This window comes from Apus apus, chromosome 3 (assembly GCF_020740795.1).
Source record: "Apus apus isolate bApuApu2 chromosome 3, bApuApu2.pri.cur, whole genome shotgun sequence".
Taxonomy (NCBI): Eukaryota; Metazoa; Chordata; class Aves; order Apodiformes; family Apodidae; genus Apus; species Apus apus.
In genome coordinates this window covers 95552454-95575212 of record NC_067284.1, presented here as the reverse complement: position 1 = coordinate 95575212, position 22759 = coordinate 95552454, and the positions used below count along the sequence as shown (strand labels likewise).

The 22759-nt window shown below is 42.7% G+C and overlaps 1 protein-coding gene across 4 annotated transcripts in view; it reads right to left on the bottom strand.

Annotated features, from left to right (window-relative positions):
• LOC127382222 (SAM and SH3 domain-containing protein 1-like) overlaps positions 1-22759 on the bottom strand; it is a 555361-nt gene that overhangs the window by 102316 nt on the left and 430286 nt on the right. Inside the window, exon 1 of one of the 4 annotated variants that reach the window (XM_051613540.1) lies at positions 21449-21533. The exons of the other annotated variants lie outside the window; for them this stretch is intronic. Coding sequence (XP_051469500.1) covers positions 21449-21460 — 12 coding nt within the window. The 5' untranslated portion in view covers positions 21461-21533. Of the gene's footprint in view, positions 1-21448; positions 21534-22759 lie in introns of those variants that run through there. 4 annotated transcript variants of the gene reach the window in all.

Below are 22759 nucleotides of genomic sequence, written 5' to 3'. Positions count from 1 at the left end.
GGACAGCAAACCTACATCTGCCTCCACTGCCTCCTCACCATCCATCACTTCCCAACAAGCTGGGAAAGAAACCCTGACTCACTCTGTGCCACAACCTCTACACATCTGCCTGCACAACTGGACACTCTTCCACTGGCTGAGCTTGCTGATCCAACATGCACAACAAGCTGCTTTCACAAGGTTTGCACACTCAGTTGGGATAAGTAGTGCAGCAGTGCCAGGAAGGAAAATGAACACCAAACAGAAAAAGCAACTTCACAACTTAGCCTTCATTTGCTCCCTGTTGCAGGCAATTAGAAAACCTGTATGACTTCCAAAGAGGTGATGCGACAACTGAATCCTAGCCACTCGATTATAACTAACATCCCTCTCTAAGGGTTACCGAAAATTCCCACTATAGACTATGTTCCCCAGACAGAGTCTGTTTATTGCTTGAGAAGTTCTGCCAATTCAGAGTATAGGAGACGAAAAATGTAATGAGATAAGGGCAAGATGAAAAATCCCATTTTATTAGAACAATATGAAATCTGCCTATCTGCTTTATCAATGTGTTTCCTCTCAACTCTGGAAACCATTAAATTTCATGTAGTAAACCTTCTTGGAAAGAGGTGTAACTTGTGATGGTAAAGTCATGACTTTGAAACTGAGCAGTATACTCCAAATAAAACCATATCACCTGAAATTCAGCTTAGCTGAGAGCTGGGTGGAGCTGAGGTAGGGATCGCAGCACACTCCTCAGGTATGTGATCACAGGCCACTCATGGGACAGCAGTAGTGCTGCATAACCAACCAAACCACACTGAACAAGTGCTCATTTTTCACTTATGCTGGTGTGCTTTTTTTAAAGGTGGTCTCTACAATGCTGAAGATTTTCAGCTATTCCTAGAGCAAAATTAGCTCAACTGCAGCACCCCAATAAAAGACAGAATGTGGGTGGTCCCACTGCCAGCGAGCTCGTGGCTGCAAAGAAAGGCCTATTCACAAGCAACCCAGCCCGCCAGTGCCGCAACGTCCAGGGAAGCTGAGCTGCAGGCACCAGCCTGTCTGCCTGACAGAAGGAATTGTTCTCAATGCTTGGGACTCAGTTTAGGGACTGTGCTCCCAATACAGCTCATGTCAGCTCTCCTGAGATGATCAGTCCTGCGTGAGATCACAGGAAAAAACACCCGAAAAAAGACAAAGGAACATAAATACCACAAGATCTTAGAGATGAGAACTGGTAACGGAAACACATACTCAATGCAACCCTGCTTTTGCTGGGCTACCAAAAGGCAGCAAGTTTTACAAGTTAACCACTCCACAAAAGCAGAAAGCAACCTCCTAGCTACATGCAGACAGTGTTGGGGCTTTAAGTCTCAAGCTTCAAATAATGAGAACAAAAATACAAACATTTGCGTTTACAACTCAGCTTGCCAGCAAGTTGCACTGGAGGAGGACGACTGCATCAGTTGTCTGCATGGCAAAGAGCTTCTTTTTATGATGTTGTATGTGTGGGTATGCAAAGCACTGCTATTGTCAAAAAAGAAATACAGATCCACAAACCAACCCAAGCCAAAGACAAAAGGTATTTCACATCCACATTACATTTAATCAAGTAATGTCATAACTTAGTGAAGGACTGTATATCTGATTTGTACTACCTCAAATTTTAACCCTACATATAATTATCTCCATCATCCTCCTTTGTACTTCAAGTATTATTAAAAACATTGCAAAACTAGAAGAAGAAAAAATGTTTCATTCTTCCACTGCACTGATAATGGTAGACAGGATCCAATTTAGATCAAACCACAAGTACAACTAACAAGACGACAAATTTTCAACTATGGCATTTTGTCTGTCTATTCATTCAGTTGACTCCTCTAAATTCTCCAAACAGTTCTAAAATGTCTCACATAAAATCACTACCAGTGTGCCTTGCATTTCTATTCTGTTTACAAGTTAACTGAGTATTTTTTTAAAAATTAGTATGTAAAATTTTAGCTCCAGCTTGAGAACTCATTCATTCCCTTGCAAAGCACAGAGTCAAAGGAACTGTCTGAAATGCTCTTTAAAAAACCCTAGCATTATTAATAGAAAAAAGTATTCATAAGTAATAGTATTTCTTAAATATTTCAGTCTGATGCATAAAGAATAAAAGACAGTGACAATTTTTGTAAGTTCCTTTTACTTTCTTTGACATGCAAGCCAAAACCTAGAAGATTAAGACAGCAGAAATAAACGCCTAAACCCATCAAGTTGCTCATCTTCTTCTGTATTACAACAAATGTGGAGTGCCATTTTAGTTTCACAGGTAGGAAAAAGCACATTTCTATTTGATAGCAAAAATAATAAGGCAATGTAATTGATAATAAGCCTCCAGTTATGTGCCACTGTGTCCCATTTTAACATAGATCCCGTATTTGAAACGGATTATGCCAGTAATGAAAAAGACACAGCTTTCAAATCTATTCTTACTGATACATATGTAATTCAGTAGCCACTGATGTGCTCTTAACTGCTTTAGGTCAGTAATATTTTTAAAACAAGACCTTATAATACTTTTTTAAAAGCAAGACCCTATAATAAACTCCCTCGTTTTATTACAAATGTAACAGTTAGGCAAACCCCTACCATGAAGACTGCTTTGCACCAGTTGTGTTTATTGCCATACAAACTGCAATGTTCCAGCTATATAATCCCACAGATCTTCTCTGTTGGAAAAAAAAAATCCTAAGCAACAAACATTAAGCAGAAATACCATTCCTGAAATGCTTTACTTTATTCATAAAAAGTTATAGCGTGTTTCTCCTAAGACTCCATTACTGCCTGAGACCTCTCCATGTAACAGTTTGACAGTCAGGAAAGCAAACAACCCATTACTTTTGAACAGCTAAACCTAAAATGAAGATTTAATAAAATATTCTAATGAAAACAGTAGTTAACTCAGATTTCTATTTTTGGCTGTCAAATACGTTCCTAAATTTCCATCTCATAATCTACGCATGCAACATTTTTTGTCATCATAAAACACAGAGTAAATGATGAATTGCCCTGGAATTCCCAGAGAATTACTTCCGATATGCATGTGAATACCGAAGGAATCCACTGGGATTCCTGTTAATGGAGTGACTACAAAGAAAAGTTGAAATGATTTGACGCTTATTATAAAGTTAGGATTTATCGGTCACTGCACATCAGTTGGTTTAACATACTAGTGAAATTCTTTGTATTTGACATCTGAAAGCGTAAAGGAGAAACATTTTTTTGTCAGAGCCCTCTGCTGGCAATAAAATTAAGTAAAAAAAAAGAATCTTTTAATAATAGCAATTAAACACACTATGCCTATTATTAGGAGGAATAATGGACTTCACTAAGTAACCTATACTTTTCATGAACCTGCATATGGACCTAAACACTAGGCACTGGCCACGCATACATACTTTCTGAATAAATTTCCAAGCAGAAAAAGAGTTCAAGAAAAAGCTTCCAAAAATACAATTACTTGAGACGGTACTTTTCTATCTCAGTTTCTCAAAGTTGTATTACAAAACTGCACATTCCAGCATATCCCCTTCCTATTCCAATAGATGTTGGGAATGTCAGGAAAGAGGACTTGATTATCAGGTGTTTGTGCTCACTCTCCAAGCCACAGGATGAAATGCATTTAGCTGCATCAATCTCAAATATGTAAAAGAAAAAGACATGCACACTATAAGCCCATTTGGTCAGCAAGACAGATGGGTCTCCATCTGGGCATGGCAACAGAGATTGCAACACACAATGCAGACATACAAGCTCCTAATTTGAAAACCAATCCAGCTATGGCCACAGCATTGGCAGGTTAGGAATAGGTCAGAAACTGTTAGGAATAAAAAAATCTGGTTTTTTCCTATTGAAATATAAATAAATGTATGTTGAAAGGGCACAGACGAAAGGAGGACGCTCTTTCACAACACTTTGCAATCACGCCCTGGAAAAGGCACGTTGTTGATCTTCACAGCCCAAGATGAGAAAGAAATCCATTTCCGTGCCTGAAACACAGGACTACTGTGTGGAGAGTCACTGTAAACATCAGCAGCTTATTTCTGGCAGTCGGATCGTAACAGGGACGCCTACCAAAAATTTGTGGAACATGACCCTGCATTTCAGTAATACCTTTGGTTTGGACAGTCATAAGAAGCACATAAACGAAAAGCAGAATGTGTGCCAGAGCAAACAGGCTTGTTTGGGGAGGTGAGTGGGGTAAGAGGGAACTAAAAAAGCAGTAAAATGAGACCATCTGCTGAAGGGAAACATGTTTGTACCTAATAAACACAGTGTTTTCAACAGGACTTCATCTACATCGCACACATTCTACAAGATGTTTAAGCAGAACTAGATTACCTAGAAAGCAAGGGCTACTCAGATTCTCATGGGACAATTCTGAATAAGATACCAGTGCTTTCTAAGCATTTTCCTAATGCAGGCTCATAGAAGCTTGAGAAACTTGTGCATCCTTGCCAAGGCAACCTAAGGCTGGCAGCCTACCTCCCTGTTCTGCAAAGTGTACTAATACATTAAGTCAGGCTTCAGGTGATTAATCTAAGAGAGATTGTATTTCACATTCCTCCAGAGTTCTTTCTAAGGACACAGATTTCTATTGGATCCAAACCTTTTCAAAACAGAAGAGTTAAATCTGCATGTACCTGTCTGGCTAGGGCTTGCATCTCAATTTGCTACAATAACACAGACTCGAAAACGATGAGGACAGCCATCCATAGGAAATCCTGCAGAGCTTCACAATAATTTTCTCTCTTACATGCTTCTGACCTTCTAAACTATTCCTTGCTAGTAATGTATTTCTGCCAGGAATAAGTCTGATGTTTCGCCTTCTGGCTCAGCTTGAAAATGGCTGCCATTAAAAATAAAACCAACAAGCTGCTAGAGAAAAGTTCCCTTGTTTTTCTACGGCTCAGAAAGAACACTCTTCCATTCAGCAGAAGTAACAATTCCACTATCCATGAAGTGACAGGTTCAAAGTCTGCCTTGACAGTCAGAATGATCAGAAATGTGAATAAGACAGAAGTGTGAGGCCAGGCAGCCCAGCGCTTGCCTTGATATTCAGGGGAACGCATAAAATACTCAGTGTAGAAGTCATGACATTTTTATATTGAGAACAGCTATTTTAGCAGATGTTGAAGGGTTGTCATGGTTCCTTTGACCTCTCTGTAGCTGGACGCTGTGAGAACAAAGAGAACATATAGATCAGACCAATTCAATGGAACTTTCCATTAATTTTTATGGCATCTGAGGGTTGAGTCATTAAGCTATGCGCCTTTACAGACAGAGTTACAAAAATAGATCTAATAAAACTGTGTCAAGCTCTCTGCAGCATGATTAAAGCAGTTCTAAATACTCTACAATAAGCAGAATGCACAATGGTAGGGTTTAATATAAAAGCCTTTGCAGCAGTTATCTAAAATATCGGATATAGCCCACTGAGTTCAGAGCACAGCTACTCAGAAATGTCATATTAAATAACACAGCAATGTCACATTTTTCAAATGTATGGGAAACCTTGCCCTATATCTTTACATCATAACAAACTCTTCCCCTTTTCAAATTCTGTAAATGAAGTGTTTCCTTCACTTATTAGCACCATTACCTCTTCCCCCTCACTTCTCACTGTAAAGCCCCAAAGTCTTTGTCAAGAAGCTATAACAAAGCATTCAGAATGTGATTTACATTTCCCCTTTTGTAAATTAAAATTGATTTGAAAGCACACTACTGGGATCCCTCTCTCTGGCATGCAACCAAGGAAGTCCCCTATGTAAAAATAAAATGTATGTGCGTGCATAGATACACATGCTAACAAAAAAGTTCTATCTATGCAAATGTACATTCCAACACTTACAAAGTGGGTATTTATCACAAGTAGAACCAGCTATTTCACATGCTTATTATCTTGACAGACAAGAATATGTGCAAATTTTATTCATGAAAAGTTAGTTCAAAGGACTCTTAATGTCCAGCCTGCTTAATAACAGTACATTATCTTCGACCCTCCTTTCCCTCAGGTGATCTGCACTATGCTCATAAAAATGTAACTCAAAATTCTTGCCTGCTCTGATACCTGCCAGTCCACCACTACCCACCCAGCTGCTCAGCGGTCAGGCAAGGTTATTATTGCCAGCCTGTAAAGCCAAATAAGTGAACAACTCCTTAGGCCATGTAATAGCTGTACCTGACATCACCTCTCATTAGTTTTGCTTCCCTTGCTCCCACTGCCTCCTCCTTTTTTGGCTGAAACTTTTTTTCTCAAATTCAATAGAAAAGTCTCTTTGTGCACAGCAGCTGCAGTGGGCTTCTATCCTTGGAACAGAAACAAATGGTGAGCAGAAGAATGGCAAGAATTAAGAAATTACCTTGCATGTGGTTGAAGCATCACTAAGGAGATGGAGATTAATTTGTAGGTCAACCTCCCTATATTTTCTACGCCTATGTCAGATTTTATTCTAACCTAATCCTGTTATCCTTTAAAAGAAGTGCAATATCAACATCATAAAACAGTACAGAGAGCACTAAACTTTGAATTTGTGAATCTACTGCATCAACACATGGCAATAAAACCCTTACAGTGCCCTATACTGTGTGTACTTACTGTGCAAGTTAATTCTTGCCAGAGACAACAATATAGACAGGGTCCAAACAGGTACACATATAAGGGGCATATACATAACTGTCACTATGCTACCGCAGGCAAACAAAATGCTTCTTTAGTAAAATAACTTTTTATCCACTTCGGTGGTCCCTCAATAGTTTCTCCAAGTAAAATGCACTAAATTTCTTTTTTGCCTATGAAGTGTTTATTCTTCTTTTACCCTGACAATAAGCTCCTACAATCTGTACTTTCTTAGTGGAAGAAATGGTATTTCACTCTGCCATGTGCTAGATGCTGTATAAAAACTGAGAGCAACAAGTACCTACTCTGACCTTTGTTCCTCTAATACATTTTCCAAGTGTCACAGCTGTAAAAATAACCATCTTGAACTTTGCTATGCTTTTGATCAGGACAGTTTGGCACAAGAAGAACTTACCTGAACCAAGAAAAAGTTCATTTTAAGAAACTTCCTATCCTTCTTTCTCTGTTTCCCCTGCCCTTTTCCCTTGCTTCTTCAGCATACCACTGAGCACTTTTCGCCCCTTTATTTCTACTTCTCTGGGTTTGGTGTTTAACCCCCCACCTTTCTGAGTGTTAGGCCTGGGATGCTGAGTCTCTCCTGCCTGGGCCTCCCTGAGGACTGCAGCTTGCCCCAGCCCACTGAAACCTAGTGGCACTGACTTTGGGGATGCAGCGATAAAAGACAAGACCCCTCCATGCTTTCCCTCATTTCTCACCACCTCAGCAGTTGAATCATGCACTGGCACCTTCCCCCCCAGCTAAAATTACCAGAGAGATCACAGCCCTCTCCTGTTCTGCAGGGAAGCCAGTGCCCAGGAAAGCCCAGGTTTCTCCTGGCTGAACCAGCTCGTTGCCTTATCTGCACTTCCATGGCAAGATCTCTGGAGCAGCACCGCACCTTTGTTCATGCAGCCCCCAGCTCAGCAATGACCATCCCAACGTTTAGAGCTGCTATTATGAATTTGGGTGTGACAGCAAGCACTATTCTTTACTCCTCCAATGTGCCATTTAAGAGCCTAATTTCCAAGATACAGGAACACTCCTGCAATCCATGTGCAGGTTTTGGAAAGGTAGAAAAAGAATCTTGGCATATCTGCCTTCACCCCAAAATCCAGTTTTACAGAGCATGAAAAAAATGCTGCTCAACAGGGTCTTTCCAGTGTCCTGGTTGCTGTGCCCAGCAATACATAGTACCACACACCCCAGAGACATAGCCCCTGATTTATGGAGGCACAGAGGGGAGCCTAGCTGTTAGCTCTGGAAGACCAGAATGTTGACCTTTAAAGTGCTTTCTCAAACTCTGCTGCTCTTCCATTTTTCTCCTGCTAGAAATTCAGCAGCTTCCAGCCTGGAGGATACACCCAACACTTTTGCATACCCAGGGACTAACCTCGCCTTCACTCCTACTGCTTCCTGACAGGCTGCCTTTTACCAGGAAAGGAAACAACCATAATTGAGCATGGCAGCAATCCATGTTTCCCCATCAAATCTTAGCAGCATAAAAAATGGTTTCCTGTAGCTCCTGTAAGCAAGCTGCACCCAGGCCCCTCCTCACAGACACCATCGATCCCTCCTGCCCATGCCCCCCCTGCAAACCCTCGCTTCTGCTGGGACTGGGTGCCCACCACTGCCACAGGCACAAAGGGGTTCTCACTCTTCCGTGGCATTAATAAGCTCCTTGAAACAGACACTACACATTCATACGAATAACATAAAACCAGAAAGGTTGCCCTGAAGCATTTCAGTGAAGCCTCAGCTTTTGACTCCAGCAGAGGTATGGCACTGTTAGCACACACTCTCAACCTCTGCAGGTAGCAGACAGATGAACTAAAACTAAAGCTGCTCATGCAAAACATCACAGTGCTGGGCTCAGATTTTTTTATTGCCTTAACTAAGCATCCTGAAGTCTCTTTGGAGAGTGTTTTATTTAGGAGCTGTAATGCACAGTTATCATGGGGTTTCAGCTCATTTAATTAAGTTGAATACAATTACACTCCAGTGGGTCTTAAAACTGCAAGAATCTATTTAAATATTATTGAGTTGCGTATCTTTCAACTACCACAGACTGCACAGGGGTTCATGTTTATATCAATTAGGGATACCAACCTAGCAATAAGAACTCTCTCTTGGCAGCTTACAATCCTTACTACTCTGGGATCTCATATTTTATTTGCACATTTCCCTTTATCTGTGTACAGTGAAGATGGGCTTCTCTCATTCCTGTGTGCTCATATTGTTTCATCATTGCCAAAGCGCTCCCTAATTAGGCTAAATAGGCCTCTTACTCAAATAAAAGAGAAATATTTCTGCTTACCTACAGAGCAAATCCTACAGAGTTTGAGCTTGGGTAACTGTGTGATTGCCATATCTCCCAGATGATTCAAGCACGTTTCTCTGGGGGGGCAACATGCAATTTATTACTTCCAGGAGCTCCCCAAAAAGCCATACATCATGTGTGTTTCAAGGAAGTACTTAAGCCCATGAGTGTTGTCAGTCCAGTCGGTCTGCCCACTGATAATAGACATGGGGACATGAAATGAAACTGTGCCAGAGGAAGCTCAGATTGGACGTTACAAAAAGGTTCTTCACTGCAAAGGCAGTTGGTCCCTGGAACAGGCTCCCTAGAGAAGCGGTCATGGTACCAAGCCTGTCAGTGTTTAAGGAGCATCTGGATGATACCTTAAATCACATGGTTTAGTTTTAGGTTAGTCCTGTGAGGCGGAGGGAGCTGGACTTGATGGATTTTATGGGTCCCTTCCAACTTGAGATATTCTATGATTCTATGTTGCTTTTACTGAAGACTGAATACATTACTCAAGAGTTGCACATCACCGAGATGCAACTTGAACCAAAGTGTGACACAATCTGAAAAGCCCCACGTGGTTAGAAATCATAAAAAGCAGAAGTTGGCAGAAGCCCAGCATCAATAAAGCTCACAAAACATTATGTGTCTCTGCACAACCCAGTAGCTGGTTCTGACTGACCCAAGGCCTTGAACCACAGGTTGAAAGACAACATCTATAGATAAAGACACTTGGACTTGGAAGGTAAGCTAAGTTCTCACTTTAGCAACTTCTTTATGCAAAGGAACTTGAACATCAAAAAGAGGGCATCCTGCTAACCATTTGTCAGGAGAGTTGTCATGCTGAAGAAAAACATCTCACCTAGTTGCAAAAGCAACTGCAACACAAGAAGAAAGTCTCAGATGGAAGGAGTTTGTTCACAGACTGTGCTTCTGAGATGAGAGAGGAGGCTGCAGTCCCAGAGAACACCAAACCATGAACCCAGCAAGAATGCCAGGACGCCCAACGTACCAGGATGCATGTGAAGCACCATAAAAACAGCAGGGAGCTCCCTGAGCAAAAGGAAGATGTTACACCACTTCTCACAGCAGGGATCATTACCAGTTTCAAATCAAAGCATGTATAGTAAATAAGCCGCCTCATGCAGAGAATCAGGACTTGAAGAGAAACAAGTATTTTGCTGTATGACTGTCTCATGGAGAAAAGAGAATCTCATGTTTTTAGATGTGAAGATCCCTTCAAAGCTTGAGAGGTACAACCCAAAAAGCAAAGGTTGGTTCAGGATGACTTGTGTGTGAACAGGGAGGACAGGCATCAGACTGTCTCCAGCAAAATAGCAAATTGCACTCTCATCCTCAGCCTGCTTTAGTTAACCAGCCCTCTGCTACAAATTACCCATTTGAAGCATCTGCTGCCATTACCGGAACAACATAATTTTACATGACTCATAAGCACATCAACAGTTACCCACCTATAGTCTGGATTTGTCTTCAAACAAAAACAAGGCGCAACCAGTGAGACACGAAAGCTTACTTTGCCCTCTGATATCCCTACTCAGTGCCTCAAGCAAGCCCTGTCGTTTCTGAACCAGGCTTAAATTTCCATCATTTACCTCCCACATGCTAGCTCCCTGTCCACACCATTCAGCCACCTCCTCTGGGGCTCCCTGAAGCCAGTCTGCACACTGACCTTCGCCTGCCAAGGTCCCAGTGTGTGCTCCAGCCATTTCCTGCTGTGAAGGTGGCAAAATTCTTCCTTTCACATGATCTTCCCAAATCACTCTTCCTAAGAGTTTCAAGTTACTCTTCCTGGCTGGTACACTCTTTTCACTTTTCTAAGCCACAGAAAAACAAGTCTGGATACTGAGTCACTACACCTTCATCCCATGACATCCTCCTCCGTTTCCTCTTTATACTTGAAATATTTTCCTAAGAGAAACACAAGTCTGGAGAAAAAACCCTCATTGCTACTTTTTAATATTTTTTTTACATTGCTCAACCCACACAGTGACAGATCTACCTAATAAAGGCAGAAGGACCAGAAGAGCTCGCATACTTCACTACCTCCCTCTCACTATTTCATGGCAGTTTACAGATAGATATTTAAATTGTAAGCCCTTTGCAGTAATTAGGTTTGGCTGCTGAAAAATGAAAATTTGTATAATCTTTGTGAGGATTAAAAACCACAAGTAATTTGGCAAAAATTACTTGAAGAATGTACGGTTCTATCTGACAGAAAAAACAACGTTGTGAACATCCACCTTGTTCTTTTCTCTCCACTTAGGCAATTCAGAACTCAATCTCCACATTGACCAAACACAGTGAGACTTAAAACGAACAGGTCTGTAACAAGGATGTGCAGAAGCATCCCTTTCCATTCTCATTTACAGATGAACACATGCCATATGTGGTATGAAGCAACTCTTCATTTTCATGCCAACATTTTGATTAAGTCCTTGACCTTACGTTCTCTGTTAACTTCCTGAGTTTAGATAGCTATCGTGCAAAGCTTAGGTTTTAAAAATTTCATCCATCTGCACGTACGTACTCACTCCCGGATGCAAAATCTAAACAATACATTGCTGGATCTAGGCTGAGCAAGAAATATTTACCAAGCCAAGCCATCCCAGTATTCCTTCAGTTTGGTACACAACAGAACACACCACCACAGCGGAGAGGGATAACACAGGATGAGATGCCATGCCTCACTGTGAAACACTCCGAATAAAAGTAACAGTAATTAACAAGGAAAACAAAACTTATAAAGACTGACAAACATTTTACAATGACAAATGATACCTACAGCTGAGTAGTCTCCACTGATGAGACAAGAAACAAAACAGACCTTTCCCCTAGACATCTCCAAACGATGAACAGGACACAATCATAAAATAAAATATAATGAAAAAGATGCATCTTTCAATTTTCATTTGTACAGTGCACAGCGAACAATGTGGGAACTTCCACACACAAGCTGAAACACTAACAGAGAAATTTGGACAGTTGAGACCCTGAGAATTTGCCACTTTCCTCTATAAGGAAAACACAAACTCAGAGAAACTTCAGAGAAGTACAGTATGTAAAAACACAGAGAAAAATGTCCAAAGAATGTGCCATGTACAGGGATTCACATTGTGCCCCACCAGCAGGAAATCTGCCTTTACTCAGCCTTTTTTCTCCAATGAAATGAAAATACACCTAAGGAAACACATCAGTGGGGGAAGAGAGGTTTCTCCCTGCTATTGCAGCCACACCAGTGCTCCATGCACGCAAGAACATCAGTGCCGGTGTGTCTTCTCTGTGGTACCTGAAACTAGCCCTGCTGTCAACATTCTTCAAAGCATACAAGCAGCCTGCAAGCAGAATGCTCTTACTTCCAATGGCACAAAAATCCGTTGCAAATAACAGGTGACCTCAGGGAGAAGAGAAACACAAACAGCATCTGTGGTCAAGATTCCTCATTGTGTTTGCTGTCCTGAAAAAAGATTTACATGCCAGAGATACAGCAAAAAGTAAATACCTGTTCTGAACCTAATTAGTCCTCAGTCTGAGATAAAAGTATCATGTAAATCCAATGAAGAACAGGTTAGAAACCAGTCAACATGGCTTAGTGCCACAGATACCAGCATCTCTGCTCCACTGCCCATCGACTGCTGTATTTCTTGGCATGCCCAACATGGCAGCTGACCACAAGCTTTTGATTGCTTGCTCAACTAGAAATTTCCTCACCTTACCCTTTGTTTTGAAATACAGCATCTTTAGGCCTCTGATATAACCATGCATGTGGAAACCTGTTCTTCCCAATTTCTGTATAAAACATGACATATTCCCACAACACACTCTTAAAGCACTGAGTTTTTGAAGAGTAAAGATACAGTTATCCAGAAAATGGAAACTTGAAGACAGAAACCACGACTAACATACAATGAGCAGTCTGTCCCCACCTTTCCCCATTTCACAATGGTTATTTATGAATTCTAGGTTGAGAAATAAGCCTAATAAAGGGGTGAAAATCACAACCTGCAATTTGCAGTGCGTATCATGTATGGATACAAATACACTTATGTATAAGCCAAGATTTTTCCTCTCTTCATCTTCGCAGAGTATACATTTTCAGTTGAAATGCAAAGCATATATTGTCAGATTTCAGAGAAACTGCATTGTGCTGGCCAACGGCTGAAAGCTTCAAAACTTACAAGTATTAAAAATTATTCTGTGTGGCTGAAGGCTACATTTAAGTCTATGCAGTAATATTGATAACAACATGAAATATGTCTAATGGGCATGGTGAAAACAGACGATCCTCAACTTAACAGCAGAAAGCAAGTATCTTCTATTTGCACTCTAACCCTAGGATTGCACTACAAACCCTTTCAGCAGAGTTGGAATACATAGGAAGCTCCTGCTACAAAACTGCAAGCACAAAAACCGAAGAGGATGAATGTGTTTCAGAACTGTAACAGACACAGATAAACACAAAACATCCAAACATCTCCCCAGCTGTAAGTACATAAAAACTACAGATTATACAGCAATGAGATATCACTTCTACAGGTATTTATTATTACCAGTAAGAGATTATTCTGACAAGCAAAATACCTTAAAAGCCTAAAATGCCCTTTTCCTGAAGTGCAATGTAATTCTATGCAATCAGACCTAGCACATGTTCTCACCAAAGCTCCAGCTGTGGATGTACAGTCACTGAAGGAACTTTTAACTGTGCCACTGTGGTGCAATGAGCTCTCATGGTAAGTGCTCTAAAATCCCTTTTTTCCTTCATCAAGTTAGACTGGGTTTGCAGTCGAGCAGTGAGCAAGCTCTGCACAGCTGGGCTGACTTGGTACTGGCACTGTAAGGACCAGGAGGCTCAACTCACCTGAACTTGTGAGGAAATGACAAAAGTTGCTCTTTCCTTTCTTGTTTAAAACTTCGGGGACACGCTGTCCAGTATAAATAAACTTTGTGCCTTAGACTCGCAAAGTTTTTAATGTAAACAGGGCAGAAATTAGACCCTTTATCTTCTCCTCCTTTTCTTCATCTGTTTCCATCATACTTATCAGCACTACACAAAGCATCTTCAGCTGCGAGAGGTTTAGGAACAGCCAGCAATCAAGAGACTGCTCATGTACTCTCAATTTAATATTGTAACAAGCATGATACTGTTTTCACTACCATCTATTGACTCTCCTCATGCCCACCTACAAAGTCCTGCTTTTCTATTGTATTAAATAATGACTTAAACTCCTTTACGCACACACTCTCACAGAGAATATACTGAAGGTGGAGAACACAGTGATACAAAATTTTATCATGCTGTTACTGAAGAGCTGAAAGCACTGTATATCATCATAAATTGAGTAACAACGAAACAGAAACGTGTGTATTTATATTCCTGATAATCATATTACCATGCTTGTAAGCTTCAATGTGTGTGTTTACCCAGGCACATAAGAACAACCATATTTTTTCCATCTGGAGGCCTAATCATGTAAACTGATCTCAATAGCATATCCCCATGTTTCTGTCAGGCCACAGGGAAGTCAAATCATCAACATCTAATGGGCTTGTAGCAGAGCAGTCCTGCAACATTGCTCTAACCAGATCACACTCGCATCAGGACATGGATATTAGGAACCAGTTCTCCAATTTATCATGTAGTTTTGATAAAAAAGCCCAAAAGTGTGATTTATAAATAATTGTTGTATTATATTCTTAAGCTTGTCCATCTAAATTTCCAGTTATACCCTGCTTGAAACTGTTTGCCAGACAGGTGATACGATTTCAAACTCTTCATAGGAAATGTGCCTCTAGACCTAGGACACAGTTCAAAAATGCTTATCCAGGTGTCATAAAACCTTAAGCCATTAAGTACTTTAGTATACGGAGATTACTTCAAATAAAAATAGCACATAACTTTGGGCTTTGAAACATGGCAGCAGACAAGAAAGGTCTGCTGTTACTGTAAGCCAGAAACAGCCAGCATGCCCACACCTGACCCACATCACAGCTACTGCACTGGAGTCAGCTCCTGTTATTTTTAGAGTAGTTATTTTTCATAATGGAAATCCTTGTTGCAAATTCCTGAGTTTGAATGCATTTCAGTGAACTGTGTAGGAGTTTTTTCTTGTCAGTGGGACAGCTAAATCTCTTGATGATACCAAGAAAAAAAAAAGAAAAAGCTCTTCGTATCTCAGTCTAATCACACAGCACACGTCTATGTACTTCTGTACTGGAGAATATGCTTTCATAGGAGAAACTTCATTGTTACAGACTTGCCCATATTAAACCCAGTTCTTTCTTTTTTTCACTTCCTCATGGAACACCTGGCAATCCAAATTCTTGCAAAGCCACCTCAGCATTCCAGCAGTCACAACAACCACCTTCTTCCTCCTTCTCCCACTCCCAATAATGGCAACAGAGAAAGCAGGTTAATTAGTCATCATCTGTATCACACAATCTCAAAGAGGAAAATTATTGGTGGCACTCCACATTAAAACAGGTATTGTGACAAATCACTTTTCTGGGTCACTACAAAGTAATTCTTATTCATTCTGTGTTACTGAACCTCCTACATCCAGGGCACAACAGGTACTCTATAATAATTAATACAGTGACAATGGGGAAAGTGGAAAAGGAAAAAGCCTGTGCTGCTGTATGAAGGAAAAGCGACAACCAGAGACTCCAAACGATGGGAGAATGACCTGGGAAGGCACCAGCAGGGCTGGGTGCCCCAGCAGCCCCTCCCTCACCACACTGCTTCTGGAGGAAAAGTCCTGAAGGAGTTGAGCCCAGGGCTGAAGCTGGAGCAGTTCAACTAGGGTCTGGGAGAAGATGGAAGTCCTTTCTCCCTGCTAACTCTAACTGCCCTGACCCAGACACTGCCTGTTTCATCTGTCCCTCAGCCCATGCCACGTCCAGCACTGACCTTGCTCCGGTCCCTCTGCCCAGCTCAAGTAGCTTAACTCCTCTGTTTGCACCGCACCTTGTGCCACCAGGACTGATTTACAGTAATTTCTAGACAGCATCAGGTTAAGTCAGATTAATCACTATAAAGTGCCATAAAATGTCACTTCCTCCAAGATATAAAAAAAATAGTTTTTCACCACTGCTCTTAACAGACAGCAAGAGCTGGGTTGACTTTCATAACATTAAAAAAAAAAAGAGGAAAAGTATTTTCAAATATCAATAAATGGAGCGGGAAGCCACAGCAAACCAGCAACACTCTGAAAAACAGAATTTATCCCCAACATTCCAGTTTACCTTAAGTATATAGTTATTCTCTAGTAAACAACAGTTCATAGCAGACAAAGAACATCTCCCCTTTTTCCATTGCAATGCAAAGGCCAGGGAACCCCAAAGTTTGCTTTCAAGAGAGAATGAAGACAGCACCAGAACCAAAACCCCTTATAATTTCTGACTGTACAGGATCTTGTGGAGACTGTACTGTTTGAGGGAGACCTCTGTGTTATGTGACCTGATGTGCAAGAAAAAGCCAAGACCAAAGGTTATCTGTGTGAGCTGTCTGTCTTCATAAAGAGATTAGCATTGCTAAGCCTAACTTTACATGGAGGCGAGAGAGATGCAACAGGTTAAGTTTAAAATATAAAATTGAATCCAACAACTAAACTGACAGTCAGTCACTCTTCATTTGGATTACTTTATTTGAAAGCAAAATATACTTCACAGTTTTGTAAAACAGAAAAAAACACTACCTGCTAGTTTGAAAAGTAGACGCCAGACCTTACTGGGTTCATCCTTGTTGTTGCAGCTAGGATAGGCTTTAAAACACACTCCAAAGGAGAAGATGGAATAAAAATGTTTTGCATCAGAGTGTCCCAAAGTGCTTTTGGGGCTAATTACACGGTGCCACAGCCATTTTGCCAATATGTCAATAAAAATCAGAAAAAATAGTATACTGCATTTTCAAAAGCATGTTCTACCTGTAGCAGCCGCTCGGTTGCCTGTGCTTTTCTGTAGAGCCATGCTGGCTGCTGCAGCTTCATCTGGAGAGGCCTCTCAGTGCCAAGCAGACACCAGAGAAATAGTCACCCAAATGAGTTGCTGGGAGGGCGATGGAGTAGAGATATTTCCATGGGAGGTTACGGCAAACTAATGATGGTTTAGGAAACAGCAATCCTGGGAGAAATTTGAAGCTAGTGTGAGCTGCCACAGCTCCTCCTGGCAGTCCTTGGACTGCTTTTATCAGTTGGGAATCTACTTCTCCGATCTCTCCAGATATCTAGGCTCCCTGGCTTAATATTAAATTCCTCTCCCCAAAGTATGTTAGCCAGTATGTAATTACATGTTATCACAGCAGTATTATCAGTTGGCATCTTTCTCTCTTTTGGTTTGTTTCTTTATTACTGTGATAAGAAATTCAAATAGTCACTGAAACAGAGAGCGAGACAGATTATACATGTAAATATTAGAGCTCCAAGTACAAAACCAAGTGAGCTTTATTATCCTCAAAATACTTCTCTTTAGTTGACAACAGATGGTAAGAACACACTGGTCTTCTCTTAGCATAACTACAAAATATTTTTCAGTGTTATGGAAAAATTAATTGTTTTCAGCTGTTATAATTGATTCAATAATTTGAAAAAAGAAACTAGTTATCACTTTGAAATAAAAAGCTAGAAAGACTTCTCATTTCATTGCATCTCTTGAAAATTCCTCTGTATCTTTTGCATTTTGGTCCTCAAAGACAGAAGTTCCTCTCACAAATAGACTTCTTTAGTGAAATCCCTGCTCTGTTAAAACTGATCAGTTTTGCCAGTGATTTCACTAATGTCAGGATTTGACCCAGATACCTGTTACATCTATAGTATGCAAGAAGGAAGCACATCACATTAATAAGAAAGGCACTGGTGTGTCTTCCCCATACGAAGGTAAATAGCCTATATTTTGAGAGCACATCTTCAGAAGAATTAAGTTCATTATTTTCACTTCATATAACAATTTGTTCCCAAATCTGATCAAATACAAACCTTCAGACTTTTCAGCAGTTCGCTGTCACCACATCAATACCTGATTCTATGTCAAAAATAAGCCTTTTTATGGTGTTGAGTTTTGGAGATGCAGAGAAATTTTATACTAGTACTCATGATCTACCTACTGCAATCTCTCTCTAAATCCTGAATACACTTCCATCATCCATTGTTGCTTTGAGACACTGCAAATTATAATTAACCAGTACATTCCAACATGTATGCTTGCTACATAATAAGGAAAAGCTTTTAAGTATAATTATGTTATCTAGTGAGCTCCATTAACAGCATAAATAGCTTTGAGGTGTTTACACCACAGCTGCAGCTATGGAATCTTCCATTAGAATAAGTGCAAAAGGGAAAAGTGGCTTTTACTTCACCGTAATTCCAGTACAGCTGCAAGTACACTCAATATTTGTCAAGTACAGAGAGAGTTATCATGCAACTTCAGTGTCCATAAAATATGCTGCTTACAAGCACCACTTGAGAAGTATTTGCTTCCCCACCGGACCTGGGATCTGCCATCACAGGTTCCTCCTAACAAGGTCCTATTTTAAGGAACCTAATGTACAGAATGTACATAAACAATTAAATATATTTATCCACTGAGTGACAGGAGTTCAATTTGTATTTTAAATAACTGCAGTACCAAATCTACCACCTGGGCTGACTTGTGTGGCCTCTCTTCCTAAACTCACACCTAGAGAAGACCCCACCATGACCATCACCATGCCCCACAAGGCTTCCAGCAGGGGCAGTGTGAGGAAGACCACACCTTCCTCTCATCTTCCCCATCTTAGTAACTCTTCAGTATGAGAAGAACAGAATCAGGCATTTCATCATTTTTACAAAGAACAACTTTTTCACAGTAAGAACAACAAAGCGGTGGAACAGGCTGCACAGAGAGATTGTGCAGTTTCTGTCCCTGGAGGTTTTCAAGACCAGGCTGGATAAAGCCCCAAGCAAGCTTACCTCAGAGCTCTCTCTACTTCAGTGCAAGGTTAGGCTAGATGCTGCCCGAGGTCCTTTCTAACCTGTTTCATCCTACAATCACTGCTTAAGAATGCAATTTTCTCTCTTTCAATCAACGAACTTTTGATGACCACCTTGTTTCTTGCTTTCATTGTAGCTTTCCCCTCCCAAGATCCTGGATACGCTCTCCTGCCCACCCACCACCCCTTCCCTGCCTGCTGGTGCATTCCCTTGGTAGCTTTCAAGCTGTTGCAGGACCAACCTACCCAGCTTGTCACAGCACCAACTTCTTGGTTCATAAAGCCATTCCCAGTGCACGACTCCTGTGTTTCCTAAACATTTTGGATCATTAATTACTTTAAAACCCAGGAATTTAAGACCCATACCCTCACTTAATTGACAAGATGAAAGAAGTAAGACAGCTCTTCAGGCAACTGCCATGGCCTTATGGACCATGACCAACCATTTGTAGACCTCCATTTGATAACCACTAACCTAGTTTACTGTTTGCCTTTTGCAGCAAAGGTTTGAAAAGGACAAAGCTCTAGGTACCAAAAATACAAGCAGTGAAAAAAAACACCGGTGCAACCTCTTCCTTGCCTTCAGGTAAGAACAGAGCACTAAACAAGCTTATACTCTCTTCATATTAAGATGTATTTTGCAGCCGCAAGACTAGAAACTCCTTTAAAGCCCTACATCTGGAGAAAGGGGTCAGCTTGCAGAGAGAAGAGCATCTGTCTTCCCTTAGATACGTTATTATTTGGGACCCAACACAAGGGTATCTTTTAATATTTGTAATTGTGTTACAACACAAAATACTGCAGTAAGGAAAAATGATAGTGCTGGGTGATGTTTACGACTAATATAAACCAGCAACTTCATAGCTACAAGATGATTCCTTCCTGTAAAGTAGACCAACTCCAAGACAAATTACTTTAGCTTAGTTTTATTAGAAAACAAAAAATAAATAGCTCTGTTTTCTCAGGAAGGAAACTAGCTTGTACAGCCAGCAGAAACCTATTCAAACTATTAGTTGCGTGAGAATCAGGATCTTTTTCTGCACTGAACTCCAGCACTTTAGGCTGTTGGTTTGGCCTCCTCCAACACTCCTTCCCAGGCATCCAATAGCACTTTGCTCTTACTAAATGCAGTACTGAAACCTGCCAGAAAAAGAAAGAAAGAGACTGTTCATGAAGTACCAACTGTGTGCTCCCTACAAACTGGCAGAACTGACTCTCCTTGCATTCATAGACTAAAACAGTGAAAGAGTGTACGCAGCCGGGTGCTATTAAAGTGAATGCCATGTCAAAGGAGAACTTCCATGAGGAAAAGGAACGAGGCAGCTTTTTTAGTCTTAGTTTGAATATTAACAATAACATCCATGTGGAAAAAAATTTGCAGCATAAAACGGTAATTAAATTATCTGTTCAATTCTATAACACTTTTGAATTAGATCCTACTGGTTTAGCATTTGTTACATTTCATGTAAGTTTTCCATAAGATATTTCTCATAATATCCTTTCATGTGCATTGGTTAAATGTTAACAACAAAAATTAAAACACATCAAGCTTATTCATTTGCTTTTAATATGAATAAACAGGCACTCCAGTGCTGATTACCACATTCCTGCATCACTGGAAAACTGCCAGCTCCAGTAGGTATATAACATTAGTATTTGGGTTTTTTTGCTGAGTAGCAGTCCTCTCTGGTAATTATCATCTTGCACCTAATGTAAATATTATTCTCTCTCTGCAAGCAGAAATAAAGAATTGGCTCTTCCTGTATTTTTACGGCTTGCCATCCAACCCGTCCTGTCGGCACTCAATGTAATTGTCGAGCCCCTGTTAGCGGGGCCATCTCTTTTGTTTGTAACCAGCGAATTACGAGGATTAGTCCCTCCTCACAAGATCACCAGCGCAGCAACTCCACGGACAGGCACGGACCAACTCCTTTCCAAAAAGCTACCGGGAACGGGAGCTCCACCACCGGCCCCCGGGAGCGTCGCCGGGCACCGGGCAGCGTTGCGGGCCGGGCCCGGGGCACACGGACACGTGCGTGGAACGTAAAGGCGGCAACAAACCAGCATTTCGCCCCAATTTCACCGAACCCACCAACACGCCGGAACAACATGAGACAATGCGCCCATTGACCGGCCTAAACAAGCGCTCGTGAGGGTGTAAACAGACGCGGGGTCTGGTCCGCTCCGGTAACACCCCAAACCCGGGCTGCTCCGCCGTGGTACCTCCGCCCCCCCGGCACTGACAGCCGGGAGAACTTCACGCCACAACTGTGACTAAAGCGGTCGCTGATGCAACACTTGGTTTTGCCCACGGAAGTTTTCCGGGGATGTAGGAGCCCGCACGGCGAGGTCACCCTCCGACTCGGGCAAACCCCGCGGCAGGTGTCGGGGAGACCGGCGCCCCGAACCAAGCGCCGGCGCCCGCGCTGGGGAAGCAGCGCTGGGTGCGGCGCCCCGCAGCCCACCCCGTCCCACGGCAGGCTCCCCCGCTGCCAACCCAGCCCCCGGCCCCGGCCGCACTCACCAGGATGCCCATCACGTCAGCCCACAGCTGGGCAAACGCCTCCGACGTGCCGCTCTCCGCCAGGGCGGCGGGGCCGTCCGCCCGCTCCCCCTCCATGCCCCGGGCCGGCCACCGGATCAGCGCCGGCTCCCCACCGCCGCCAGGCCGCCCCGCCCCGCCATGCCTCCCCCGCCCCGCTCCCGGCCCGCCCCGGGACACCGCGGGCCGCCCCCGCCTCTCCAGCTGGCAGCGCGGCGGCAGGGCGAGCGGCGGTGCCACTGCGGCGCGGCGGGGGCGCCCACCCGGCGGCGGGGCGGCAAAGTCCCGCCGGCCCTCCCGCCGGCCGCCCCGCACCCCCCGCCGGCCCGTGGGCTCGCCCGCTGCACGTGGCCGCTTCGGGGCGGCAACAAAGGGCCCCAGCACCGCCCCGGCGGGGTCTCGGCTGCTACCCCCCCGCCCCCCAAAACCTAGAGCCTGAGAGGCGAGATCCGGTTGCCTCGTAAAAGGTAAAGCTCTCCTTGGGGAGAGAGTGTGGAAACGCTCCCTCCGTTTATGCCCCTTGCTTCCTGTTGCTTGCCCTCCCATTATAATGACATGAAATAATCGCTAATTACAGACAAGCAGTAGGGATGCTCCTGCATCCTTCTTCGGAAACAGCTGAGTGCCTGTGCACACACGCACACCCCTGCACACTTCTCGGGGAAGGCACGTTAGGTAACGGTGGGCAAAGCCCCTGCCCGCGGGATGGGTGGGCCGGGGGCCTGCCCACCCCCTCACACCTGGCTCCTGACCTCTGCCAGAAGCAGCAGCAAGGAAACTCCTTACTCCTCTTAGTCTTAGTGCTCACAATTAAGCTTTGAAATGGTTGGATGAATCTTGAAAGGCTACAGTTTCAAGCTGTTGTTCATTGGAAGCACCTGTCTGCACAGGAAAAATGATGCATTTAATGGTCATGCAGCTGTCATGCCCTGGCCAAGCGTTTTAAGAGCTCTCATCTTCGAACAGTAGCTTCTCCAGCATCTCACCAGCACTGCTTGCTGCCAGGCTAGTTGTTACATGCCCTGCACCAACCAAACACAACCCAGTGCCCGGCCTGATCTCTGGCCTCCCCTCCAGGCTCCCCATTCAGCCCCAGGGTCTCCAAGCACCAGGCCCCCCCAGCCCCACAGGGGCTCGCATGACACCAGCAGCCTGGGAGGACTAGAGCAACAAATGACACCATTTGCTAACAGGGCGAAAAATAGATTCTGGAGAAAGCATAAAGCAGAAGTGGGGTGACTATGTGCTCCTCCTCTTCTCTTCACATTCCCAGCGATGCCCTCTTTCTGTCCT